The following is a 26,330-nucleotide window of genomic DNA, read 5'->3' as shown; positions in this document are numbered from 1 at the left end:
CTGAATGACACTTGGGAATCTCACAGTCACAGATGCTTGTAAAAAACAACAGCAACCCTTCTGTCTCACATTTTTCCACCCCCTCAACCTTCTACAATTGGAGGGCAAGAGCGATGTGGCTCGCAAAGGATGTAGCCAAGAGTGTGGGACATTTTGGAAATGCAGCTTTCAGGAAATGTTATGACAGCATATAAACAGGGAAGCAAAGCAATATGTTCAGCAAAAGTTGTTTTCTGCCACCACCGCATTACCAAGGCTCAGCACGAAAGTAAATGAAAAGGGGAAAAGTGTGCATTGATCATCACTTCAGTGAGTCCTAAAATTGTGGTGTTTTAGTGAACTGCTCTCCCCCTACTCTTAATGGGTCTTTCTTCATCTCAACAATCAGGAGCAGCTTTTGAACTGTTTGGATTAAATAAGATCCTATCAATGAATCTTGGGCAGGATTCTTAAGGACTCCCTCCCAAGTTCATCCAGTAAACTTATCTCTTCTTTCTTATAATTGCATCACAGAGTCCTGTGGTTGGAAGGATCCCTTGGGTCAAGTCCAACCCTTGCTAAGTGCAGGAATCTAAATTAAAGCAAGCCAGAGAGAGGGTGGTCTAGCCTTTTGGCCCCCTTCTCAAGTGCTTTACAGCATGGCTGTTTAGTCCAAGTGGGAAGACTCACGTAAGCAGCTCTTTCTTGATCTCCTTGGAAAGGAACTTTAGCTTGAAGTTGGTCAAGGTGATCTCCCCTGGGTACTTCCTTTCTTCAAAGTTTTCTTCTGGAACTTCTTGCTCATCTGCTTCAGAGGAAGCAAATGAACGGGCTGTGGGCTCTGACTGCAAAAAACCAAGAAGAGATTCTGGAGGGAGCAGAGGTGGCTTGGCAGAACCACCAACAGTATTTCTGGCCAAACTGCAGAGAATTCTTGAATAGGGTTAATGAGAAGGACTTAAACAACGGAAGCAAAGGAGAAAACTCAGCAGATTTAGATTCTGGCTTATAGAGGCAGCAAGGAGATTCCCTTGAAGATCAGATGACATTAGAATGCCACAGCAGGACTATGGCAAGTATAAAGCTACTGAGGTCTGTTAACATAGGAGGAGAATTGCTGTGTTAATCTATGGTAGCCAAAAATAAGGAGGAGTTTGGTAGCACCTTCTTTGACTAACAAATGTTATTGGGTGCACTCCAGGTCCTGAACCTTCCCTTCAATGCTGTCATCTGATGGAACTTCAGATGCACCTTCTCTGTAGCTGCCCTGTCCTTTGGAAAACAGGTAGTCCTCACTTAACGACCACTCATTTAACGATGGTCCAAAGTTATGACTGCCTCAGAAAAAGTGCATTACAACCTGTACTCACACTTACGACCATCGCAAACCGTCGTACCACCCCTGCAGTCACGGGATTGCAATTTGTGACCATTTTTGCTGGCAAAAAATGTCCATTGGGGAAGCTGGATTCACTTAACAACGGTCATAAAAATGGTTGTAAAATCAGGTCTGGTCACTTGGTGACTCACTTAATGACTGCACCACTTAACAACCACTTTTCTGGTCCCTATTGTGATCGTTGAGTGAGGACTACCTGTAGCCTCTCACCTGGAATTCAAGGCCCCCCTAACTTTTAGTCTTCCAGAAGGCCATGAAGATCTGGATCTTGCCCAAGCATTGGACTAGGATGGCATTGAGTCAGGGGGCCAATAGTATGGGTGGTCTGGTGCCTGATGTTTGATTGTTCTGTTTTTATCTTGTTGTTTTCATTGGTGGTTGTAAACCACCTAGGATCATATGTGACATAGGTGGCCATGTGAGTTTTTAAATAAATTCATTAACAGGCAGAAGTATTTGTGAGCTGCAGTTCCAGATGCACAGAACAGCCAGTGAGCTGCAGCTCACAAAAAGTTAAGCTTTTTAATAAAATGTGTTAGTTGGAAAAGGTGCTACCAGATTCCTGGTGTTAAGGTCTGTCCACTTTTTCAGTCTATGTAATGATGCATGAGGATGCTGTGTGGCTTTCTCTGAATGTATCAGACTCTGGTCAACCTTCCCTCTGCCTGGGCATAACGTCCTTCAACATGACTGCCTAACTGCCTGGCAAACACAATTAAGTTAATACAGAAATATGCCAAACAAATTACCTTTCTTCCCCCCCCCCACCAAATAAGCGTTTTATTATCAGATGCAAACAATACATTATGAAATGCAGGTATTGCTGGGTACAGTGGTACTTAAGCAATATACGCTAGAAATTGTTGACACTCTGATGTTTTAAACCTTTAAAGGAGAAAAAAGTTTATATCGTTATTAAATATAATTTCTAAAATGTTAATAAACCTAAGGTTGCTTGGATTGTACAATTAAAGCCAAGTGTGGTATTGGCAGACAACTGCAAAACACATTACATTATTTTATAATATAAAAAAGGTTTCTGTCTTGAGCTTAATGCTTAATACAAAGGTCTCCACTGTATTTTTATATATTATTGCTTATAAATGTTGAATGACCTTTTCTTCCAATGTGCAGAAGAGCCTTCGTCTCTGAAAAACCGCTTGCCTTTTCAGGGATACAAGTGAACATTTTGCAAATGTCAGATAATTCGCCCTATCTTAGCTTGTATGTTGTGTTTTTAGATTGCAGTCCTGGCATAACTGGTATAATTCACATCGGATACCAACTCCTAGACAACCTTGGCTAATCTTGAGAACGTTAAGCAGGATGCGAGCTCACAAGGAAATCCCAGCTAGCTCTGTAGGCTAATTGGGAAATAAAATATCCCAGAAGAGCACAAACTATACTGTGATGTCCATTAAGTCACCAGGAATTGAGTCAATGCCTGGCTTTCATCTCCTCCTGCACTTGCTGAGCTTTAAAATGATGGTTTTCATGCTTCTTGTTAGGTGCAAAGGAAAGTAGTGGTTGGAAGTAGCGTGGCTGTGCAGCACACAGCCCTATTTGACGTAGGGGATGGGGGTCATTGGTCCAGCTGTTCTTAACTCTAATGCTGTGTTTACATAATGTGTGTCATCTGACCACAGAGGATAAACCCATTTTCCTGGTTCGTACAGTGTAGGGAGCCACAGAGATGACCTTGGAGAAAATATGCAGAAAGGGTTACAAAACCAAAAGCCCAGGAAACAGAGAAAGCATGTCAAAGAAGCTCAGACTGGCTCTACCCTAATTTACTGGGATATAAGAGGGAAGGAAGGGAAAACACGATCCGGCTTTCAAGATTCTGTTACTAGAGCCTCAATCAATAGTAGAGTTTGAGTTAAGTTTGTAGAGTCTGTTTCCTGACCTGGCCTACCTCGAAGGGCTGACACATGGTATACTAAATGATAAGCTAACTAGAGAAGCTGGATTTGTGTAACCCATTAAGCCACATAAACCGCAAACTAACCAAGATTTATACTAGCCACGTTTTGTATATCTTGTGAATGCAATCAAGGGATTTTTGACTGACCTGTTGAGCCTGCTTTCTATTGCAGAGCAATCACTGTTAGAGCTCTGAGGATCTGTCTCCAAAGGCTGAAAGGAGATAGCCAAGAAGCAAGAGCGATCAGGTGATCTATTACAATTGAGACTAGAATGGATGGAGGGACCATACACCATGGTAGAGATGATGACTTCTTTCTTCTCCCTAGATTAGGAGAAGCGAGCAAGGCCCCTTGTCTGTTGCATAAATTAGTGCAACACCTGGACACAGCTGACTTTATACTCTGCAAGAAGCCATGGGGCACTAGATTTTCTAGAAATCTAATGGGGAATGGAAATTTACAAATGTCTTCTGAACCCCCATCTTTATACTCCACCTATTATATATGATATCGATATATCGATATATCAATATATATAATATGCTCCACCTGATATATATGATATCAGTGATTCTATGATATAAGGTTTATTATATGCATGTAATAAACCCTGTATCATAGAAATGCTGCGGAAACTTAATGCTGAAACTCTTTGAAACTTCTGATTGCTTGAGTGCAATCAGTACTTCTCCCCTCCCTCACTTGCAAGATTCTGTTGCTGCAACCTTACAATGAAGGTAGTGTCAGTACTCATGGCTGGTGCTTCTTGTTTGGACTACCTCAAAGGGCTGACATCAGTCTTGCGAGTCTGAAAGCACCTCTCCCCACCCTTACTTTTACTCTCCAGAAAACTAGGGAGGGTCCCTTCTGAGATGCTTTCTCCACCCCCCACCCCTCCTTCGGATTCAGATTTCTCTAATCAGACAGCTGCCTAGACTGCGGCTCTTCCCCCTGTCTCCCGAGGTCATTCCCGCAGACCATGACACTCACTGTTCAGGGCTGGGCCTTTTCCCCACCCAAAGAAACAAAGCCACAGTAAAGTAGTCTTGCAGCTTCTCCTCTTTACCTCCTCCAGTTCCTCTTCTCGTTGTCGATTTGGTTTGGTGTAGTCAATGGGACCATCCCACTCATCCTGGCGAGATGTGTGGCTGGACTGGGGTGAGGTCATCGTGCTGCTTGTGGCACTGGTGCTGTTTTGGCGTTGGGACACGTCGGGGTATTTGATGCTGGGGCTACTGCTGCAGCTGCTGCTGCTGGGGAAGGCGCTCTCACGTTTGCGATGCTTGTTCATGCTTAAGTCCAGAGTCCCGTTTTCATCCACTTCGATGTCCATGGACTGAAATGTGGAAACCACAAGTCTTGACAACCCATTGATAATCGCTTGTTTCAACCCTCCAACCCAAACTGTTTTCTTGACACCTTCCTGCTGTGGTAGACCTATCCTGGAGGATCTGCAATAACATCATCATCAACAATAACGCGCCTTTACCCAGGCATAGTACACATTGCAAGGAAAACACGTCGCAAAATTTTGCACAATACAGTTGGTTTGCTACCTAACAACCAAGGGGTAAAACCAAGATTTAGAACAAAAACAGATTAAATACAACCATCATACATATTTGAAGGAAGACCCTAAGATCCTGCAGAGCAAGGATACGTCCAAAATTAATGTATCATAAATATAAACTGAAAACTACCAATTTTAATGTGCGTAGGATGAAACAAGAGGGCCCACGGCACGAATCAGATCAAAAGGTCTGTAGATTTTTTTTAAAGGCTACCCAAAGGATGGAACTGGCTTCAGAGTTGGAGGGGCAGGTCCTTTGAAGCCAAGAGACTTTCACTCTAGAGCAGTGTTTCTCAACCGTGGCAACTTCAAGCTGTGTGGACTTCAACTCCCAGAACTGAGTTGAAGTCCACACAGCTTGAATTCTGGGAGTTGAAGTCCATACAGCTTGAAGCTGCCACAGTTGAGAAACACTGCTCTAGAATCAGGAACAGAAAGGCCCCACTTAGAGGAATTGAAGGAGCAGAGTGTAGGGAGAAAGAAGGGCAGGCAAATACTGGAGGCTTTGTGACTGCAAGGCTCGAAATGGCAGCTGTTTCAACTGGTCTCTGGATATGGATTAGTCTTTCCTAATTGGAGCTGGGACCTCCTTAGAAGGACTCACCCTCTTTTTTGTCCTCTTTCAGATGCTGCACAGAACTTGCGTAATTCATTCATGGCCAACCATAATGCAACCGAGAAAGCATCAGTTGCCTGAACCCATGGTTTCACATATGGCTTTGAAATAAGAGGACCGTCATGCCTTGGGCCATCCCTAGGGTCCTTTGGGCAGGCCCAGATGGTAGCAGCTGAGTTCCTGCACTCCACCCAGAGGACAACGTCTACCAGCGTGGCTGCCCCTTGCCCGCTCACCTTGCTGGAGAGGTCTTGTTGCTTGGTGCTGAGATTTTCAGGCATTTCCCAGCAACGGGTGGAGAGGTTCAAAATGGCGGTGGCGGCCATGTGGGCAGCTTCGGCGTCGTGGGAGTAGTCGAAGCCTGCGGATGAAGACGAAGTGTTCTTCACATAACTGCTGGACGGGCTGTGGCTGGGGGAAGTGGAAACCTTTGGAAAAGGTTTGCCTGTAAAAAGGGAGCGACACAGGGAGAGATGTGTGGATGGTGGTTGGAAATGGTCCACTTCCAAGTAAATCAATCCAGGCCTGCCTGCTTTGCCACCGGGAGCCTCATTTCAGGGTTCAGCCATTTATTGATTGACTGCTACCTCATACTTCCTGTAGGGATTCAACATGGCATACTAAAACTCCCTCCTCTGATTTTTCCTTTGACAAAACCCCTGCGAAGTAGGTTGGGCTGTGAGTGAGTGACTGGCCCGTAGTGAGTCTCCATGACTGAAGATAGACTTGAACTGAGGACTCTCCAATTCTAGTCAGTATCTTATTTACTACAGGTAGTCCTTGATGTACAACCACAATTGGGACTGGAATTTCCATTGTAAGTCGTTGCAGTCGACGGTGACTGGACCTCATTTTATGACCATTGTTACGGTGGTCGTTAAGCGAATCCAGCTTCCCCAATGGAAAAAGTACGTTTACAGTATATTGCACCGGCTTTAGTGGCTGAATAAAGATTGTTCTCAGCCCCACTAGCTACACCAAACCAGGAAATCAATCAACTTTACTAAAAGGCTAGAACTGTCTATATTGAGATTGGCTTTAATGACAGAATCTTGCAAATTTGATTGTGCTGGACCCCCCTGCGGCTAATACCCCCCATGAATCAGGGGGGAACCTGCCGAGCTGCTTCCAAATGTTATCTTGTTTCCCAGGGCTTAAAAAAATGTTTCAACCCCCTTTGCCTAGGTAACACTTCTTGTATATTAGTATTATTAATTTATTTTACCGCCAAAAGTCCCCAAAAACTTGTGTATTTTGATCAAGGTCATCTCCCTTACTCTCCGCAGTTGTATAGATGAAGTGATTCAGCATGTTGCAAAGGAACAGTCATATACTCAGTTGGAAATATTAGCAGCAGGGCTATGCAGTTTTTTGGATTAGATCTCCAAAACGTATTTTGCATAATGCAGGAGTGTGACTATAACACTTGTCTGCAACCACATCTTTTCCCAGGCAGCTGTAGGATCCTGGAGAAAGATGCAGCTGTGTTAAGCTGGTGCAGATAGGTGCAATATTTGCACTTTGAAGACTTGGATTATAATTCTATGCCAGAATTTGGGAAGGGAAGGGAGTGGTTACGGCTACCATATCTGGCCTCCAAAAACCTTCTGCAGATGTTTGCAAGCAGGAGATAGAGACCTATCACTCTTCGGCTGCTGTTTCCTACCCCTAGCATTTAGAGCAGTGTTTCTCAACTGCTGTTGGCTGGGGAATTCTGGGCAATGAAGTCCACACATCTTAAAGTTGCTCAATTTGAGGAACACTGATTTAGAGGTATGTCTAGGTCTTGCAAATATAGCTGCAAAAGTCCAGAGCACCATTAGATGGCAGCAAAGTATGTTTAAAGATCATAGAACAAGATTCCTAATTAGAGATCCAAGACAGATCTCAGAATGTGCTTCTTCCTTCAGTGAACTTAATGGCATTTATTGTGGAACAATGTGGTACGGGACCATTGGTTTGGCTTGGCTTCAAAGGAGACGAAGCAATTTCACGAAGAACACTACGACAGCTATTAGACTCCACTTCTTTTTTCGGGGGAGGATAATTATTGCCCGGGGCCTCACAGATGAGGGGTGGTGGTGGTGGCATCCAAAGCACAATTGGATGGATTGTGACTTTGTGTTTGAGGCAGTAAAATGAATCAGTTGAAATAGGAGTTGCTTCAGTTGTTTGCATTATCCCCACACACCCCTGTTTAATAGGTACAGAAAAATCAGGAGGGCTCAATGAATGCTTTGCCCCCACCTCCTGGGTTGTGTGGTAGCCCAAAGGCACCTTTTGACCCCAGAAGTTTTGTACTGATCCAGCAGAGCTCTGGATCTTATGCAATAATGTTTTCCTACTCAAACATGACAAAAGTCCTGGACTGGGCTTCTGGAGAAGAGGGATGAATTTCTGAGCAGGCTTTCCTAGATGAGAGATTCAACAGCTAAGTGGATGCCCAATCAAGTTCCCAGAACACAGACAATTTCCATTAAAACTGTATTTGCTGCATGCCTCTGAGGAATTCAGGGTGCAAGCGCAGGGAAGATGAAAGCTTAACTTCTTTGTTCCCTTTCCATTCCTCGTTCACTGAAATACGTTTAGCTGAAAAAAACCACATCCAAAACATTTGCCTTGTGGGAAAAGAGCAGAGAACTGGGAATTGCTTACTCAATAAAACACATATATCTCTTTCTGGAACACCCAACGTTCCATCACCATTGAATGGGACCCCAGCAACGAGGATTCAGAAAGAGGCAGTGCAGAGAACAGGCACATTTGATTATCAGATGCTGTGATCTACAAGGTCACCAGAAGCCTGGAGAGTGTTCACCTTTATAAATATAATAAAGGATTTAATCTTAAGGAATCCAAGACTCATTATTGCTTTTTCCAAAGAAGGTTAATCTGGCTGGTTTGGGGAATCCTTTACTTTTCTGTCGATGAGGGAAAACAGATGGAAGGCCCAGACAGATGACACGCTTCACCTCCCTGTTTACTTTCCTCTTGTCCCACCAGCTGGTTCTACAGGATGAAAAGGGTCCTCAAGACAAATGACACATGTCTGCATGTGACATCTCATTAATCCTTTATAATATTAGAAGTTCGGGTGGCCCAACAACATTGTGTTTATTGCATTTACCTCCCACTCAAGGAAGTTTACATGGGGGACTTCTCTGAATTTATCCCCACAATAATAATCCTGAGAGGTAGGCTAGGCTGAGAGAGACCAGCCCAAAGGCACTCCAGGGAGCTCTGAGGTCAGATGGGAATTTGAACATGGGTCTTCCAGATCCAACAGATTAAAACAGAGCATCTGCCTTCACACATTGTGCTGAACTTGGTTTCTGAATTAACCTGCTTTCTGAGTTCTCGCAATCGCAAAGGAACCAAATGTGCTGGGTTAACAGCCAGAGTGAAGGAATGAATATCAGTAAATAAGTGAAATTAACACTAATCATATAATCATCATAGAATCATAGAACTATAGGGTTAGAAGGGACTTTAGAGGTCTTCTAGTCCAACCCCCTGCCCAATGCAGGAATCCTCATAGTCTGGACAAATGGCTGTCCTGTCTTAACCAGGTTAAGTATATTCTACAAATGCAGCTGTTAGGATTACAGTAACTGAGTTAAATGTATTGTGTGAATTCAGTTGATTAGTTATAGAATTCACCAGCACAAGATGACAAAATTTTAGCTGTTTTTTTTTAATCAACAAGTTTTGGAGGATGAAGCCTTTAGGAATCAGGTAGACATCACAGCAAAGTGGGACCAAAAGATTTCAAGGCAACTGACAGGTTTAGCTAGGATAAAGAAGGATTCCTGCTGTATTTATACATGTCACAGAAACATCTGGTGATCCACTGTTGGAAACAAGAAGCTGAACCAGACCAATCTTGGTCTAATTGACTGGACAATAAATAACTAACCACAAAAAAAACCATAAATGGATTCTCCAGGACAATCCCAGTGGGTGTCCATGACCAGGCCCAACTTACATTTAAAGGCTTTAGGTGAGGTCTCGCTAGTCTGAATCTTTGGGGCAAGCATGCGTTTGCCAAAAACCTGAGCATCAAAACTTGCATAATCGAAGGTGACTTTGGAGTATTTCTCCAGCTCCTTGGCCAAGTTGGCCCTTGGCGTGGTAGGAACCATGTTGGGTCTGTAACTTCCATACTGAGGCACCTCCAGTTGCTTCACAAAACACATAGGCCTGAAGAAAAGAGAAAGAAATGGATGACACTTTTGTAAGACGTTTACGATTGATTCTGGGTGAAAGTGTGGGGAACACCTTGGGTAAAAGGTTCCCTTTAAGGAAATGTATTCATCTTTTAAAGACAAAAAAAAATGAAGGATCAAATCAAATCAAATCAAAATCTTTTATTACAATCATAGATCAGAATATAAAGGATCAGTTTGGAATTATTTTCTGAGAAGCTTAGCAACTGATGCTATAGACACTGTTCATTTGCGTTCATGTTCAAATTCATAATTTTTTCTGAAGCAGAACCCATTTAGAATAGAATAGAATAGAATAGAATAGAATAGAATAGAATAGAATAGAATAGAACAGAACAGAACAGAATAGAATAGAATCTTTTATTGTCATTCCTCTATACACCAGGGTGCACATTAAAATGAAATTTCGTTGCAATTGTCTCACAAAAAATAATCACTATATGATTTTTTTATTTATTTACCATTCTACTCCCCTAATCATTATCCCTAATAAATATCACAGTCCTACATACAGCATGTGCCACAATAAAATAAGAGGGGATTATTAATAGCCCAGGGGACAAAACTATTACCTAATCTAGCTGTTCTGCATCGAATGCAATTGAACCTGGTAGTTTAGTAGTATAGATAGTATAGATAGTATACTAGATAGCAGTACAGTCCACTATCCATAGCAATATGGAAGAGATATCTGAAATATGCTTTTGGAAAACAATGATTCTAAACTGTTATCAGTTTTTCATATATGTTCTTATATAGAGAACATAGTGTCTAAGAGAGGGATAATAAAATCCTATACCACATACTGAGTTCAATAGGATGAAGGTGTTTACACCAGTTCAGAAACAATTCTGGCATTCTTGGATCTCATTAATTTGACTGGTTTTGGAAACTGATTTGATCTGATTTATTTCTGGCTCTGTGCTTTTCATTTGAAGCCAGAACCAAGTTTTTTCCCCCACTTATAAGTAACCTGCTTTTAGACTGGCAAGAATACTTGCTCAGCTCACCTCCTGGCTCCTGGACTTAAGGCAGCCTTTATTCCCCACCAACCCTGAAATTTAGTGCCCTGTTCCTGAACTTGTTTAAAATATAATTCCAGCTCTATCCTAGTCCAGGCACTACAGCAACCTGTAACCACAGTTACAGGAGTTGGGAAAAGTGTCTGGTTGCAATCTTGCCAACATGTCATCATTTTACCTTCAAAGTCTACTAAAGCCTTTTAAATGAAAGAGGAATGGCAGCTAGGCAGCCAGGAAACTTCCCATCATGGCAACTGCTCAGATTTTTTTTTCTTTGCAAATGACTAGAAAAATGCATAAGAATTTGGACTGTAAATGTAGACCTCTACATATGTGGATGTGAGTGAGCAAGAGAGGGAGGGAGGGAGGGAGGGAAAGAGAGAATTAGTTCCTTGTTGTGTAGAGTGGGAGTACTGAATGAGTTATGTTCTTTGTACTTCCCTATTAATCAGCTGGAGGGAATACTGATTAATTTATGGGGTTTTCAGCATTTCCAAACTGGAAAGATGATGATGATCCTATGTTGTTTTCAAAATGTTTGTGAGAAATGGAAACTGTTTGCTTGGAAATCCTAGGTAAGAATATATAGGAGATCTGGGCACCATACAGTCCATCAGTGACACATGTTCACAGTGGTCTGAGGAGTTCAGCAGCTGATCAGCAATCAGGTGGGAAGTTGGCAAAAGACTGCTACTCTATGTCATGACTATGATCTTAACCGGGATGGCTGGGAAAAAGATCCACTTAAGGACCCCAGTGAACTGAGAGAACTTCTCCCATCTAATAATGCACTAACGGTGAGCTGGGGATTGAGGTAACTCTTTAGTCTGGTGGCCCTGGCTCTTCCTCCTTCCTTCCCTGGGAGCCTCAGCAGGGTAGCTGGTGATGTAATGATGACTTCATCAGGGTGGATCGGACTCAAATGTGTTTCTGAGATTTTGGCTTTTTTGCACAGATTCAGGAAAGCCAATTGGCTCCTACAGTTTCCCCAAAGAGAAAGAAGTAGCCAAACGGGGAAACTGAGAACCCCAAGTACTTAAAAGTTTTTTAAAAATAGGATGCAACATTTTGCCACTGCCCACCACAAAGGAACTTGGGCCAGAAATGGCTGCTGTGGTCCACAAGCTGCTCATTTTGACCTTGGCCCATATGTGACATCCAGGAGTAAAAGATCACTCATCCAAGAGCATCCCAAGGGGTGGGGGGTCAGCAGTGTCAACATGATGGGTGTGACTGGGCAATCGAAGACCTGCCCCATTTGACATGCATCATAGCATGCTGAGTCCTCCATGAGTGCCCCTGCACACACTCCAATATTGCATAGGGATGAAGCCTAAATTACAAACCAGGAAGCTTTTGGTTCTAAACTTCAGATTAGGTAGCCTTGGGTAAGATGCTGTCTCTCGGTCACCCTTCTCCCATTTTGCATATGGGGAGGGGGGTGGTAATACTATGCATATTGCAGCTTTCCTAGCTTTTTGTTAAACATTTCAAGCCATTAGAAGCTGTGTAGAAATGCAACTTGTGATTATCCTGACATTTATTTAACGATAAACGTTGTATAAACTATGACTATGACAGCGATTATTATTAAGTGTAGAGGATTCGTCCCTGACAGGTAAATAAGAATGACTTGCCAGGGCTGCACACTGATCTGGATTTGAGGGGAAAAGGTGATTAGGAACATGTGTGGTGTGCATGTTGCATGCATCAGCAGCTCCTTGAAGAAGCTGCATCATTTCCTGGCTTCTCTGCAGTTCCCCTCATGCTTGATTTAAGAAGGTGCCAGTGGGTGTGACATACACATCCATGTGGGTTCCAGATCTCCTTTCGAATCCCTTTGAATCCAGATTACTGTACAGACCTATGACTTAGAGTAAAGAAACTGTGTCTATTAAATTTTGAAGCACGTGCCATGATAATCCTCTTTTGCTGGCACCGTTTCCAGTCTGGATTATGTTGATGTGATTTACTGACCTAGAACCAGGTGGGTTTTAAGTGCCTGGAAATTTGTTACTCATCTCACAGGGCACATAACCTCTATTGTTGCACTTCCAAGCGGAGAAAGGATGGACCTCCCACACTTCAATATGTTAACACACTATTTTCATCAGTGGGTTTGTCTATCAAACCAAGAAAAAAACACGATACCAAATGAATAAATTCACATGGAGGAGGATTGATCTGTAGATATTGAAATATATATTGAAGGTGGTTACTTCAGGAGTTAGAATGTATATAAACTGCTTGGTTTAATCCCATGCAGTGTTTCTCAACCTCAGCAACTTTAAGATGTGTGGACTGCAACTCCCAGAATTCCCCAGCCAGCTTGGCTGGCTGGGGAATTCTGGGAATTGCAGTCCACACATCTTAAAGTTGCTGAGGTTGAGAAATGCTGCTCTACTGTGACAACTAATGAGTGGAGTAAAAACGTGGCTTGGAGTAAAAACGTGGCTGTACTTATGTTAAGAAGTGATGTATTAATTTTGGGCTTTTCAATCACTTTGAACAAGTCCTCAATTACAAGGTGTAAATAATTCTCACTATCCTGTTGTGCATTCCAAGGAGTTAGAGGAGCATTTGACTGACCACTAACTTGAAAACAAAATCTATGGAGGAAAAAGGACTTTTAGTATGAGCTACGGTATTTGAGTTGGTTTCATTTCACCTGTGTTGTTATATTCTGTGGTTCTAAGTGAAGGGCTTTTAAAACTTGAAACCTTGGCAGTTCCTTTTCACGCTGGCTCTGCAGTATCCACATTATACAGCCTGTAATCTGCTAATGATGGGAGTTGCAGACAGTAAGTTTATTAAACCACCTGATAATTAATTAGGATCAAGTTCCAATCCACCCAGCCTGTGAAACTGAAAAGCATGGAGAAATGTTAACACGTAACAGAAAATGAAAAATGGGATTGTGGCCTTCTGTCCTTTCCACCTTCATCATGTCAATGCATCAATGTGACTTTCTGGCCATCTATGCTGCTATGTATATAGTATAAAATGTTGCTTGGGACTCTGTTAAAAACCCTTTGGCCTGCCATCTCAGCATTCATGGACGCTACAGAAGGCATTCATTGTCCAGCATGCCCTGATTAGGAATAGTACATTTTTACCACTCAAAGAAAAATATTTGACAGTAAGGGATGAATTAGTGGGAAGGGGGTGTGCTACCACTTCCCTAAACTGTAACTGGCTATTTCAGAGGAGGAGGAGAAACACAGTGGATTAGAATCCATTTGGCTGGATTACCTGAGTATCCGATCTGAATTTGAGTGATTTTTTGTAGAGTCACTGGTTGGGGGCTGTTGTTTCTCATGAGTTTTGGCTAATTTTTCAGCCGCTGCAATGGGACACCCAGATAAGCTGTTGGAAGAAAGCAAGGAAGAAACAGAAAAACAATATAGGAGAGGAATGCCGGGATAAATAAAATAAAATAAAATAAAATAAAATAAAATAAAATAAAATAAAATAAAATAAAATAAAATAAAATAAAATAAAATAAAATATATAATATAATATAACATAACATAACATAATATAATAAAATTAAATATAACAATTATAAGACTGTGTACAGCACCCTAGATATTTCAAAATGTTTTACACAGAAAAAAGGTCAATGCAAGAATTTAAACAAAACTGTAAATCCTTCAAGATACGCCAAGAAAAAATTCCTAGTCAGAAAGAAACCTAGCACAGTATGCTTGAACAGTTGGGCACCGATGGTCTTCCGAATTTCTCCCCCAGATTTTGAGGGCACAGAAACTGGGCAGAAGGTTTTGTTACCACCTTCTTAGTGGTGACCTCGGCTTCTAAAAATGCAGGACTGTAGGACTAGTTCCCTGAAGTTGTCTTGCCTTAGAACTGAATGGAAGTGCAAGCAGCCAGGGAGGCTGTGGGAGAAATGGGAAACATAGTTTTAAGGCAAGCCTTCAGGGAACTAAGAAGGTGGTGACAAAATCTGCCCAGTTTCTGTGCCCTCAAGAAAAAAAAATCACTATACAAGTGTGAGAGCCAGTTGGGTCTAGTGGTTAAGGTTCTGGGCTAGAAACCAGGAGGCTGTGAGTTCTATCCCGCCTGAGGCATGAAAGCCGGCTGGGTGACCTTGGGCCAGTCCCTCTCTCTCAGCCCAAGAGCCAATCAGGCGTGGTATGAGAGTTCTAGTCCCGCCTTAGGCACGAAAGCCGGCTGGGTGACTTTGGGCCAGTCCCTCTCTCTCAGCCCAAGAGCCAATCAGGCGTGGTATGAGAGTTCTAGTCCCGCCTTAGGCACGAAAGCCGGCTGGGTGACCTTGGGCCAGTCCCTCTCTCAGCCCAAGAGCCAATCAGGTGTGTTGTGAGAGTTCTAGTCCCACTTTAGGCATGAAAACCAGCCGGGTGACCTTGGGCCAGTCCCTCTCTCAGCCCAAGAGCCAATCAGGCGTGGTAGGAGAGTTCTAGTCCGCCTTAGGCCTGAAAGCCATCTGGGTGACCTTGGGCCAGTCCCTCTCTCTCAACCCAACTTGGTGCAACGCAGACTAGCCTCCTCGTGGTGCACCCCGGGCAACGTGACTTGTCATGGCTAAATAGTCTACACATCTGGCTGCTGGACCTCACAAGGATTTCCCAGCAAGAAAAAGCAGCATGAACACCGAACTGCTATGCCATACGATTAAAAAACAACAACTGTATGAGTGCAAAGAACACCAAACTTTATCTATAAGAACTTCCTAAAAGTTCTCTTTTCCTTTAAAAGGCATTTCCAAAGAAAATCCTTTTTCGTGCAAATGAATGCGAAGCGGTGAGCCTAACCCTAACCCTAATGCAAGACAATTTCTAACGCCACCCTCTGTTTCCATCCCTTTTTAAAATTCTTCTCCCTCCTTCAGTTTGATTGCTGTCCCAATCAGCTGACCATGTTTGTTAAATGTGTAGTTGACTGAACCCCTTTTATTTGCACATGATGGAACCCAACCTTTGCCAACCACTGTATCTGAATCTGAGCAATCGTTACAAATAACTAGGATGCGGCAGAAGATCACGTACCTCCGGTGAGTGTTGCGGTTGCTATTTACATGGCCCTGTCCGGTGCATCCAGGCGTTGGGCACTTTAGTACATTCTCGTGCATGGCCAGGACTTGAGAATGGAGAAGAAAATGAGGGCAAAGGTGAGACAGCAATAAAAAAAGAAGTGAGGCAGATACGTCCATCTGGCTTCCATGCAACGATTCTCCTGCTAGCTACGAATCAAGGAATAATTGGATCTAGAAGTCTCAATTCAACCCAGCACAGCTTCAACCTTGCAGTCTTTATCTCTGATCCTGGTGATCTTCACTATGATAAGCTAGGAGCTTGACATCCCAAACTTTGGCAGTATACAGGTAGTCCTTGCTTAACGACCATAATTGAGACCAGAATTTTGGTTGCTAAGCGAAGCAGTCATTAAGCGAATCTGACCTGATTTTACAACCTTTTTAGCGGTGGTCTTTAAGTGAATCACCACAGGTGTTAAGTGAACCACGTGATTGTTAAACAAATCATGCAGTTCCCCATTGGTTTTGCTTGCCGGAAGCCAGCTGGGAATGTTGAAAATGCTGATCATGTGATCATGGGATGCTGTGACTGTCATAAATGCAAACTGGTTGCCAAGTGCCCAAATCTTGAACATGTGACTGGGGGGATGCTGCAACAGCTGTAAGTGTGAGGACTGGTCATAAGTTGATTTTTCCAGCACCCTCGTAAGTCCGAACCATCACTAAATGAATGGTTGTTAAGTGAGGACTACCTGTAGTGGTTCAGGATGCGGACTATGAACCTGCAACTCCTAACTTAACTTTTGAGTTGGCTTCTCAGCTGGATCAAAGCAATGGGTCATCCAGCTCTCTTCCTGCAAGGAAGCCAGATCGGTGCTCTGGTTCTTCAAGGGACTGGCTTTCTAGGTATGTATCTGAAGTCTCTGATTTTTTTTAAAACAAATGTATGTATTTTAATCTCACAGCCTTTGGTGAGGATAACCTTGGAAGAAAAGAAAAATATCTTTCAAAAGTACAGCCCTTGCCTTTATTTTTATTTTCATTTACACATGAGCAAACGAACAACTGATGTTCCTTTCTCTCATTTTTTTTTCTTGGTCTACAGCCTTTAAAATGAACTGATAAGGCAGGTTCTTTTTTATTTATTTTTTCATAAGCTCACACCTCCTTTCTTGAGAGGGAATTATAAAGGAAATTATTTTAGAGTCAGAAATAACAAATATTTCCCCTTTGGGGAGAAAGTAAATGAAACTCTTCCATATCCCATTGCCTTAACTTATTAAAATTTAAAACCTCCAAGCAGTGGCCTATTCAACTTTCTCTTCAAATAGGTTGAGAAGAAGAACAATTATCGCCCCCCCCCTTTTTTTTTTGTACAGCGCTGTCTGGGCACCAATGCAGATGCAGGGGCTGATTTATCCTGGGCAAGACCTCCAAGAACCCATTGGACTTGCGTGGCTATAAAAAAAATAAAATAATAAATAAAATAAATAAATTAGGGTACCCAAGGCACTTCTGCTAGAGGATTTTTCATCCAGGCTCACTGATCAGCGTCAGCAAGAATGTCCACAACAGCTTTCCTCCTGTCCTCCCTTCATCAAGACAATCCACAATTTTCTAAGAATTTGCCTAGGCCCACATTCTACCCACTTAATAATTCCAGCGGAAGTTATGCTTATGCCTAACTCCTGTTAAAAATGGATGTGACATCAGTATTCCTGATTTGGGTTAAATTGCTCTCCCATTCCTGCTCCAAAGGTATTTGAAGGGCAATGCAATGAATCCCAGGATATCTAACATGGAGTTCTGCTGTTGTGCAAAACATTGCGCTGGAATGCATCATGTTCCCATATTGTTTCAGCATCAAGCTTTTTAAAAGAGGCGTCACGTTGAGATATTTTTCGTGCTCTGATCGGGTGCAAGCATGGCTCTAGGGAAAGTGTTCTTAAATTTAGGCATAGCAAATAAAACACATTCTAACACAAGCAGCAATATCTTGACACTATAGCTGGTGTGTCCCATGGAAGCCTTGTCTGAGTTTCAGGGCCCCTGATGGAAGGGGCTGGGACAGTCGGTTAAATATCATGGAAATGATGAGTTAAGTATCATATAGTACCATAGAAATGATGAGTGGGAATTCCATTAAGCAGTATATGGTCTGCTTCCTTAGTCCCAGCTGGGTTCCTTGGGGACAGGAGAATTGATAAAGTTTTTTTAAAATGCTTATCCAAAGTCTCTCTGTATTTTATATAATGTTGGCTGTTTTTTACTTTTAATCTATGTAAATTTGCTTGATTATTGCCACCACATTATCAGTTACCAAAACTAAACTGAAGTGTTCGTTACTCTCAGAAATATAATATAAAAAACATTATATCAATATTTTTACCCAATCTGCAACACAGATCAATAATACATTCCCAAGAACTACTCAATGACAGCATTCACACATGTTTTCCCTGATTACTGAATTGACCTATTTTCTGGGTTGGTACAAAACATTGAACATAGCCTATTCACACGGGCTGGGTTCACTGCATACCGTGAGCCACAAAATATCCCTAGCCAAGATTAACACTAGGTTTAGCATTCTGGGCAAAAGCAGCTGTAAAATGTAATTGGCCTGGGGAAGTACCCTGTATGAATGCAACTCGGGGGAACTAGCTCAAGTGAAAAATCAGAGACTTAATTCAGAATTCAGTTTCTTAATCAGTTTGTGTAGTGTTAAGCACTGAGAGTGCACATCAGCTTCTGAGCATTTCATGAAAATGCTTCCCATCTTGCATGGCTGCCATGCATTCACTGAACACAGAAGTGAGATAAATTATTGTTTTATACAGTTCTTTAAATCACCAGGATTCTTCTCCGTCCCTGATACTAATCAGTGATTTAAATGAGCTTCTCTGTTGCTAATATAATTGAAAATACGTGCATTCTTACTGATTGGTGTATTAAGTGAATTGCAGCTAAGTAGCATTACTCAAAACATTTGGTCATCGATTTATTTATTGCAGAATTTACATCCTGCCTTACTCAATGACTCTAGCAGGTTTGCAATTATAAAAACACAGATACAGCAGAGCATTGTGGTCATGCAGCTCACATGCGTTTGACATTTCCAGCTTAGGTTAACTTAGAGAAGTTATATATAATATTTTTAAAAATATATACTTCTGGGTATATCAAGGATATTTTCTTAGAAGGACCCAGCTCTGCTTGCAAATCATAAAGAACTTCCAGCCATCGAGGTTTTTATTATATTTATTGTATTATGTATTATAGTGTTTACAGTTTTATATTTTTATTTATGTTTTATTGTAAACCGCCCACAGTCCCTTTTGGGAGATGGGCGGTGATCAATTTGATTAATAAATAAATAAATAAATATTTAGTGACATCACACTTACTCGGAGGCTCCAATCCATATTTGGAAATAAATCCTAATGAACCACGTTCCACTTCCTTCAGCAGGACTTATTTCCAAGCAAGGATATATGGAGTAAAGCCTGTAAGTACCCAGAATGTTCTAAAAACCAAGTGTCCTAACAACCAGGAAACACACTGAGACAATGAACTGGTCTCTAATATTTATTGCTAGTACTTAACAGGAATCCTAACAAACTGAAGAAGCGTGGGAAAAACCCAGACATATAACCCCCAAGGGTTAAGGCGGTCCCGATCTGTGTCTCTTTGAATGGCTGAACAATTCCTCAGTGCTACGCATGCGCTTGACAGTCTGGATGGGAGCCCCCTGCTCACCATCCTTACTCATGACACCAAGGGCAAGTTGTTAGTTGACAACTACCATCACATGTCTTTGGGCAGAGGTAGAAATCAGAGAGTTGAAAATCAGAGGGCAACCTCATCTCTGTTGGGTCAATGGGTAACCCAGATGAGATATAGGGTGGACTCTCCTATAATCTACCATTTGTGATCATTTGCATTTTCTTAGCCAACCTTATAATAAAGGGATGAAGAATCTGTAGTCTTTCAAGTGTTGCTGAACTATTAGTTCCAGTTGTCCCAGCTATCATGGGCAGTGGTGGGGTGCTGGGTGTGGTAGCTTGCCCACACTTGCGTGCCCATAATTCCCAAATCACTGAGAATGAACAATATGAAATCCATATGCAAATGTCACCTAGATTTAAGGCTGGTTGAATCATAGTTGCTTAATGCAAACTAATGAAAGAAATCAAGGGCCCTAGATATTTAAGTTTTTTTTTAAACTTCACTCTTACAGTGCTCAGCTTTCCTTCCTAGCTATGTAATATTTTATTTATTTTTTATTTATTAATCAAATTTATCACCGCCCATCTCCCAAAAGGGCGGTGATAAATTCTTGAACCCATCATTCATGTGCTATTTCTTCCTCGGCATGCCACATTTTTTTCTTGGCCTTTTTTATGATATGTGATTGTGTCCTCAACATTCTACAGCTAGCTTTCTAACACTTCCTTCTTCATTCAATGACCTGGAAGACATATGTAGGCCTAAGATTTTTGGATGTTCTTCATTGCTAGGCTGACCATACGTCCCATTTTGAATGGAACAGTCCCGTTTTTTAACATTTCCTGACTGTCCTGTCGTTTTAATATAAATGTCAATTTTGTCCCATTTTTTGAAAACATTGGAGCAGTTATTGGGAAAAGCGGGGAAAAATTGAAATTGAAATTGAAAAGGAGGCTGACTTGGCAGTAGTTCTCAATCTGGTGGGAAACCTAGAGAGGAACTGCAGGAACAGCTGATTGGCGGTGAGGAAGAGGAAGAGTCGCTGCTGCCAATCAGTGCAGTGAAAGACTGTCGGAAAAGCGCGCCCAGCAGAAAAGAAGCCGATTGGCTCTCAGGCCAAAATGGTGGGAAGAAAATAGAATAAAAGGGCGCGCCAGAGAGGAACAGGTTGTTGGGGACTGTCAATAACTTTTTCTATCATCTTTTTCGTGAGTATGGAATATTACGTAAGTTTAACCCTCTCCCATTTTGCCATCCCAATGTCCCGTTTCTGTCTCAAGGAAATATGGTCAGCCCATTCACTGGCCATCTTTTGGTGATGGGGATTATGGTCATTACTGCATTTGTTTTTGGAACTTAGTTTTCATTTGTATACCTGCATGACTGCATGGCATCCTGGCTGTCCACCAGAAGTGACGGGCGTTCTCATAAGCAGGTATTTTGTAAGAATAGTGTTAACTGCTGCTGCACCATGATTCTGGTGAAGTTTAATGCACACTTACTCTCAGGAGGGATCCTGTCTTTGTGCGGACAGCCAGACAAACTGCGATGGTGAGGATAGAGTCCTGTGACATGGCCAGTGCCATCACAGCCTGGAGTTGGACATTTGATTTCACGCTTCTCAGGCCTTGAAGAATCTAGAAAAGGAAAGGAGAAGAGGGTGCATAAAGGACATTATGAGAAGATTACGAAGTGTATAATTTCCCCAAGAAACCTGTCATGTTGAACCATTTTTGGTGTCCCTGAAAATTCTTTACATAAATCATCTAAGGAGGAACTTCTGAACGTGGCTTCCACGTTGCTTTTCAAAGGCAAATCTATTAAACTATTATGGAGGCATCTACTCAAGCAGGATATTATGTTGTTTGGATCCAAAATAATATGGAAATGGCAACCTTTCCAGATATAGCTGGGAATTATATCTGTTTCTTTAGCTTTAGTGACCTATCTTATGCTTAACAATATTTGCAGGATGATGCTCCTATGCAGATCAGATCTTCTACATTCTGATCATCTGCTAGCCTCCCTGGGGGAACAATGCTTTGGCTCAGCAAGATACATGATGATGTGGAAGTGACATCAAGGTGGCAGCAACTATACAAATTGCCTTGCTGGGACACTTTTAATCACTTCTGGGGCCTCCTGCAGTTCTTTTAGTATCTGAACATTCTGAAAATGTTGGAGATTCCCCTAGAAGTAATGCAAAATAAAGTCACACAGCAGCTTTTCTTTTCTTTAAGAAGCAGAAGAGGGAGGTTTTCCTGCTCAAAGTAGCTTTGAAGCTTTGCTCCAAGCATCACTGAAATGAAATGTTCCTTCAAAGCTTTGTGCAGCTCTATCATCTATAAACGTGCAAGGAACAGTTGATGAGATTGAACTGGAACCCTACAGACATCAAACTTGCCTTAGTTTATTAGCTCAAATGTGTGCTTAACTCTACACTCAGTCTTTGGCAGTGATGAGCAAAGTACCCCTGGGAAGCAAGGTATAATAACTAAGATGCCCACTCTGGAGACTTGTTCCTTATCAGAAGCATGGGACCTTTGAATCCAAGGGTGTCCACATCTATCTTCAGATCTACCTTCATGATCTACTCCTTTCTTAAAATCAGCTTTGCCAAAGTTAACTGCCATGTCTTGAGGTAATACATTCAGTTAATGGGGTTAACTGGCAGTGTATAAAAAGGTATTACCTATGTACTGTATTTATCCTGAACATTTGCCAGACTATTTCCTTGAACAGCCCTATTGAAAGGCTGACAGATTCTCTCTCTACCCCAATCTCACCCAATCTGTTGGTTTTGAGAAGTACTGGACTACAGTCCCCAGACTCCTCAAGCAGTATGATTGTTGATCCTGCCTGCTGGGAATTCTGGAAGTCAAAGTCCTGTCTAACATATGGCAAGACCATCAAGCTGGTCTTCACTTTACAGCTATGGAGCTGAAGCAGGGAACATATCCAGGTCTGAATTTTTGCTTGCTATTGTTCTACCAGTAACAGGTTGAATTTACATATGGCCCTTTAGAGTTCAGGGCCTGGATTGTGTCTGCTCAGTCAGAGATTGCCACCTACAGAGGCCACAGAAATATGCCTTTGCAGTCACCATCTCTCTTCTCTGGAACAGGACTCCTCCAGACTTTTGGATGGCTCGCTCCCTCCTGATCTTCAGAAAGTGGCTATTTTATCACATCACAACACTATAACTATATCCCTCTCGATGAATAGTTACATTTAACCATGATTCCTAGTGCATATAGTTGTTTTATCTTCATGTTTTTGGTTTTAATCTTTATTATGTATTCATTTTAACACAAATTGTGGATTTGGGGAGCTTCAAACCACTCAGAGTTGTTGCCTGGACTGGCCTATAAGCCCTGTAGAAAAATAAATAAAACAGGCAAAATCCTAAATTCTATAAAACATCATTGTTTACATCACTTGCACTAACAGATAAATCATATGATGACTTAATGCTAAGACCTGATTCACATATATGCTAGGACAATGGGTCCCCAAATTTGCCAAACTGCAATTGCCCAGCCCCATTTTATCTGTGGATCACATGTCGTGCAACCTCAGACATGAGTTGGTTCCTGATTTCTGCTGTCAATGTAAACTGCCGAAAGATGACAGCCCGAGACTTCTCAGAGAAATATTGACTGAGCCACCACAATGATCACCCCAGCAAAAATAGTACCTCCAGATGCATGTTATGGGTGGCAGGTGGAAAGATGAAAAGTTGCCTCTGTTCCAGTATCCAGGACTACAGGTAGTCCTCGACTTATGACTATTTGTTTAGCGACCGTTTGAAGTTATGATGGTGCTGAAAAAAGTGACGTATGACTGGTCCTTGCACTTAAGACCATCACAGTGTCCCTGCGTTCACGTGATCAAAATTCAGGCGCTTGGCAACTGGCATGCGTTTATGATGGTTGCAGTGTCCCAAGGTCTCGTGATCACCATTTGTGACCTTCCCAGCCGGCTTCTGACAAGCAAAGTCAATGGGGGAAGCCAAATTCGCTTAACGACCGTGTGATTCACTTAACAACCATGGTGATTCACTTAATGACCACGGCAAAAAAGGTTGTAAAATCAGGCATGACTCACTTAACAACCGCCTTGCTTAGCAACAGAAGTTCTGGTCCCAATTGTGGTTGCAAATCGAGGAATACCTGTATCCAGTATCTAGTATAGTCAGCTGGTTCATTTGAAAGCCCTGGGCTAGAAGCAGCATGTCCTTCAGAAGTGGAGCGAATCCACATGCTGGATGTCAAGAGGTCCTTTACCCCCTACCAAAAGTAGTTGTGCTGGTCCTTGAAAAAGGAAATCTCTTACCTTTGCTGTAGTAGTTCTTCCTGATGGAATCCAGGGTTTTGTTTTGCTTCTCCTCGGTCTGGAGATGTTTTGCATGCTCTCCAGTCAGCTGCTGGCTAGACTCCCTCACAACCTTGACCTGTTCAGCTTTCAGTGCAATGGCCTGCTCCAACAGCCCCAGGTTCCCCCGAGTCATCATATCGTACATCTCAGATTCATCCGTCACAGTGGACTTCTGGGAGTGGGAATCATCATCCTTGTCATCGTCAGACCTCACCTCCACAATGACCGAATACTCTGGCTTGGGGTTGACCATCTGCCTTTCACAGTGGGTTTTGGGGGTATCCTGAGATGTGTGAGGAGCTTCTTGACAGATTACTTCAGCCATTGCTTCCTCTTCCTCTTCCTCCTCCTCTTCATATTCCTCCTCCTCCTCCTCCTCCTCCTCCTCCTCCTCCTCCTCCTCCTCTTCTTCTTCATGGTCTTCTTCTTCCTCCTCTTCCTCCTCCTCCTCCTCTTCCTCCTTTTGAAGTTTGCATGATTCCTTGTAGCTCACCTCATCATCCCGATGTTCCAGGCACAAATCACTGCTACGCTCGCTGGTGACCTCAATGACTTCTTCTGCATCCTCCATGTGGATGATGATCTCCTTTTCACATTCCTCCTCAATTGCCTCTTCCTCCTCTTCCTCCTCTTCCTCCTCCTCTTCTTCTGCTGCTTCTTCATGAAGCAAGTGCACCGTGTTTCCCCCACTGCTGGAGACTTGTCCTTCACTTTCAGACACTTGCCTTTTAGACATGAGAGTACCTTCTGTTCTTGGTCCTAGATTTAAAAGAGAATTATTTCTTGACAACTGTTGTAGCTGATTCTAAGCCATCTGGGTGTAAGCATGTCCCTACTTTGTCTGTTGTGTGACCTCTGGGCTTCTGCCCTGCAAGGGGAATAGCAAGTAGATGGAGACCCTGCTTCTGGAGCTGAGGCCACATATTCTATGGAACCACCTCCCTTTGGGCATCAGATCTGTCCCCAAATTACTTACTTTCAGAAGCTACTAAAAGCTAAGAGTTTCAAGAGGGCCTGTAGTGACTGAGATGATTCCTATGGTTTATGGTCATTTTTCTTAATCTGATTTTATGACTTTATGTATTTGCAATGGATGTTTTATTGCATTGCTACTGTATGTGTCTGTTGTGAACTGCCAGAGTCTGTCTGATAGGGACAGGTACAGACTGCATCCATGAATAAATACAGAAATGAATAAATAGACTGTTTTAAAGGCTCAAATAAATGTAAAACGTACTCCTATGCTTCTGAAATGACCACATCTACAGCATTTAACAATGGTTTGAGACACAGGCAGTTTTCTATGATAAAATTTTGCCCTTGGATGAGATGGATGTCAGTGTTGGAGATATTTGGAGCCAGAGGGCAGGCCATCTATGGGGAAGACGCCCCCGGTGTTTGTTACCGGTGGCGTTTTCCGGCCCTCTGTGCTCAGACTCAGGCCCTGGTCAGCAGATCCATAGGGTCCCTGGTCTCCGGCTGCTGCTACTCAATGCCAGGTCTGTTAACAACAAAGCCCCCCTCATATGTGACTTGATCACTGAGGAGGGGGCAGACCTGGCGTGTATTACCAAAACCTGGCTGGGACTGGAAGCGGGGGTGCCCCTTTCGGAAATATGCCTGGCCGGGTTTACGGCATGGCACCAGCCGAGACACCAGGGCAGGGGAGGAGGGTGGCAGTTGTCATCCGGGAGTCTCTGGTGGCCTTCAGGGGCCCTGCTCCACAAGTGGCCGGTTGTGAGACCCTGTTTTTCAAGTTGGGTGCCCGAGAGCAGTTGGGAGTGTTGCTGCTGTACCAGCCTCCCTGCTGTGCGGCAACCTCCCTGCCTGAGCTGCTGGAGGCCGTCTTGGGGCTGGTGTTGGAGTTCCCCAGACTTATGGTTCTGGGGGACTTCAACCTGCCATCCCTGGGGCGTGCCTTGGAGGCGGCTTGGGAGTTCATGGCTACCATGGCAGCCATGGGCCTGTCCCAGATAATTCAGGGCCTGACTCGAGACGTTGGCCTCACCCTGACCTAGTTTTCTTGTCGGAGCAGTGGCAATGTGACTTGAGGGGAGAGTTACAGCTATCCCCATTGTCATGGTCAGATCACGCCCTGGTGGCCCTGAGATCCTCTTATGCCACCCCCCTCCGCAGGGAGGCAGGACCCATTCAATTGGTCCACCCCCGGCGACTGATGGACCCAGTAGGGTTTCAGAGGGAGCTGGGGGTTATACCTGACGATCTGCTGTATGGTCCAGCGGAGGCCCTGGATGCCGCCTGAAATAGGGAGGCGGCCGGGGCCTTGGACAGGATCGCGCCTGTGCGACCTCTCTTGCCTCATCGTACCTGATGCTCCCCATGGTTTATAGAGTAGCTGAGGGTTTTGAAGAGGACTAAGAAACGTCTAGAGCACCGCTGGAGGAAGACAAAGACTGAATCCGACCAAACACTGGTTAGAGCTGCTATTAAGGCCTACCTGGTGGCGATAAGA

General features: G+C 43.0%; 1 protein-coding gene across 1 annotated transcript in view; it reads right to left on the bottom strand.

Moving 5' to 3' along the window:
- MYT1 (myelin transcription factor 1) overlaps positions 1-26,330 on the bottom strand; it is a 112,660-nt gene that overhangs the window by 53,281 nt on the left and 33,049 nt on the right. Inside the window, exons 7-14 of the mRNA XM_063296919.1 lie at positions 23,816-24,609; positions 20,983-21,117; positions 15,765-15,855; positions 13,990-14,103; positions 9,475-9,689; positions 5,726-5,934; positions 4,370-4,639; positions 670-824 (exon numbers count right to left, since the gene is read on the bottom strand). Coding sequence (XP_063152989.1) covers positions 670-824; positions 4,370-4,639; positions 5,726-5,934; positions 9,475-9,689; positions 13,990-14,103; positions 15,765-15,855; positions 20,983-21,117; positions 23,816-24,609 — 1,983 coding nt within the window. The remainder of the gene's footprint in view (positions 1-669; positions 825-4,369; positions 4,640-5,725; positions 5,935-9,474; positions 9,690-13,989; positions 14,104-15,764; positions 15,856-20,982; positions 21,118-23,815; positions 24,610-26,330) is intronic.

This window comes from Candoia aspera, chromosome 3 (genome assembly GCF_035149785.1).
Source record: "Candoia aspera isolate rCanAsp1 chromosome 3, rCanAsp1.hap2, whole genome shotgun sequence".
Classification (NCBI taxonomy): Eukaryota; Metazoa; Chordata; class Lepidosauria; order Squamata; family Boidae; genus Candoia; species Candoia aspera.
The sequence above is the reverse complement of the archived record's forward strand: the minus strand, read 5'-3'. Positions and strand labels throughout refer to the sequence as shown.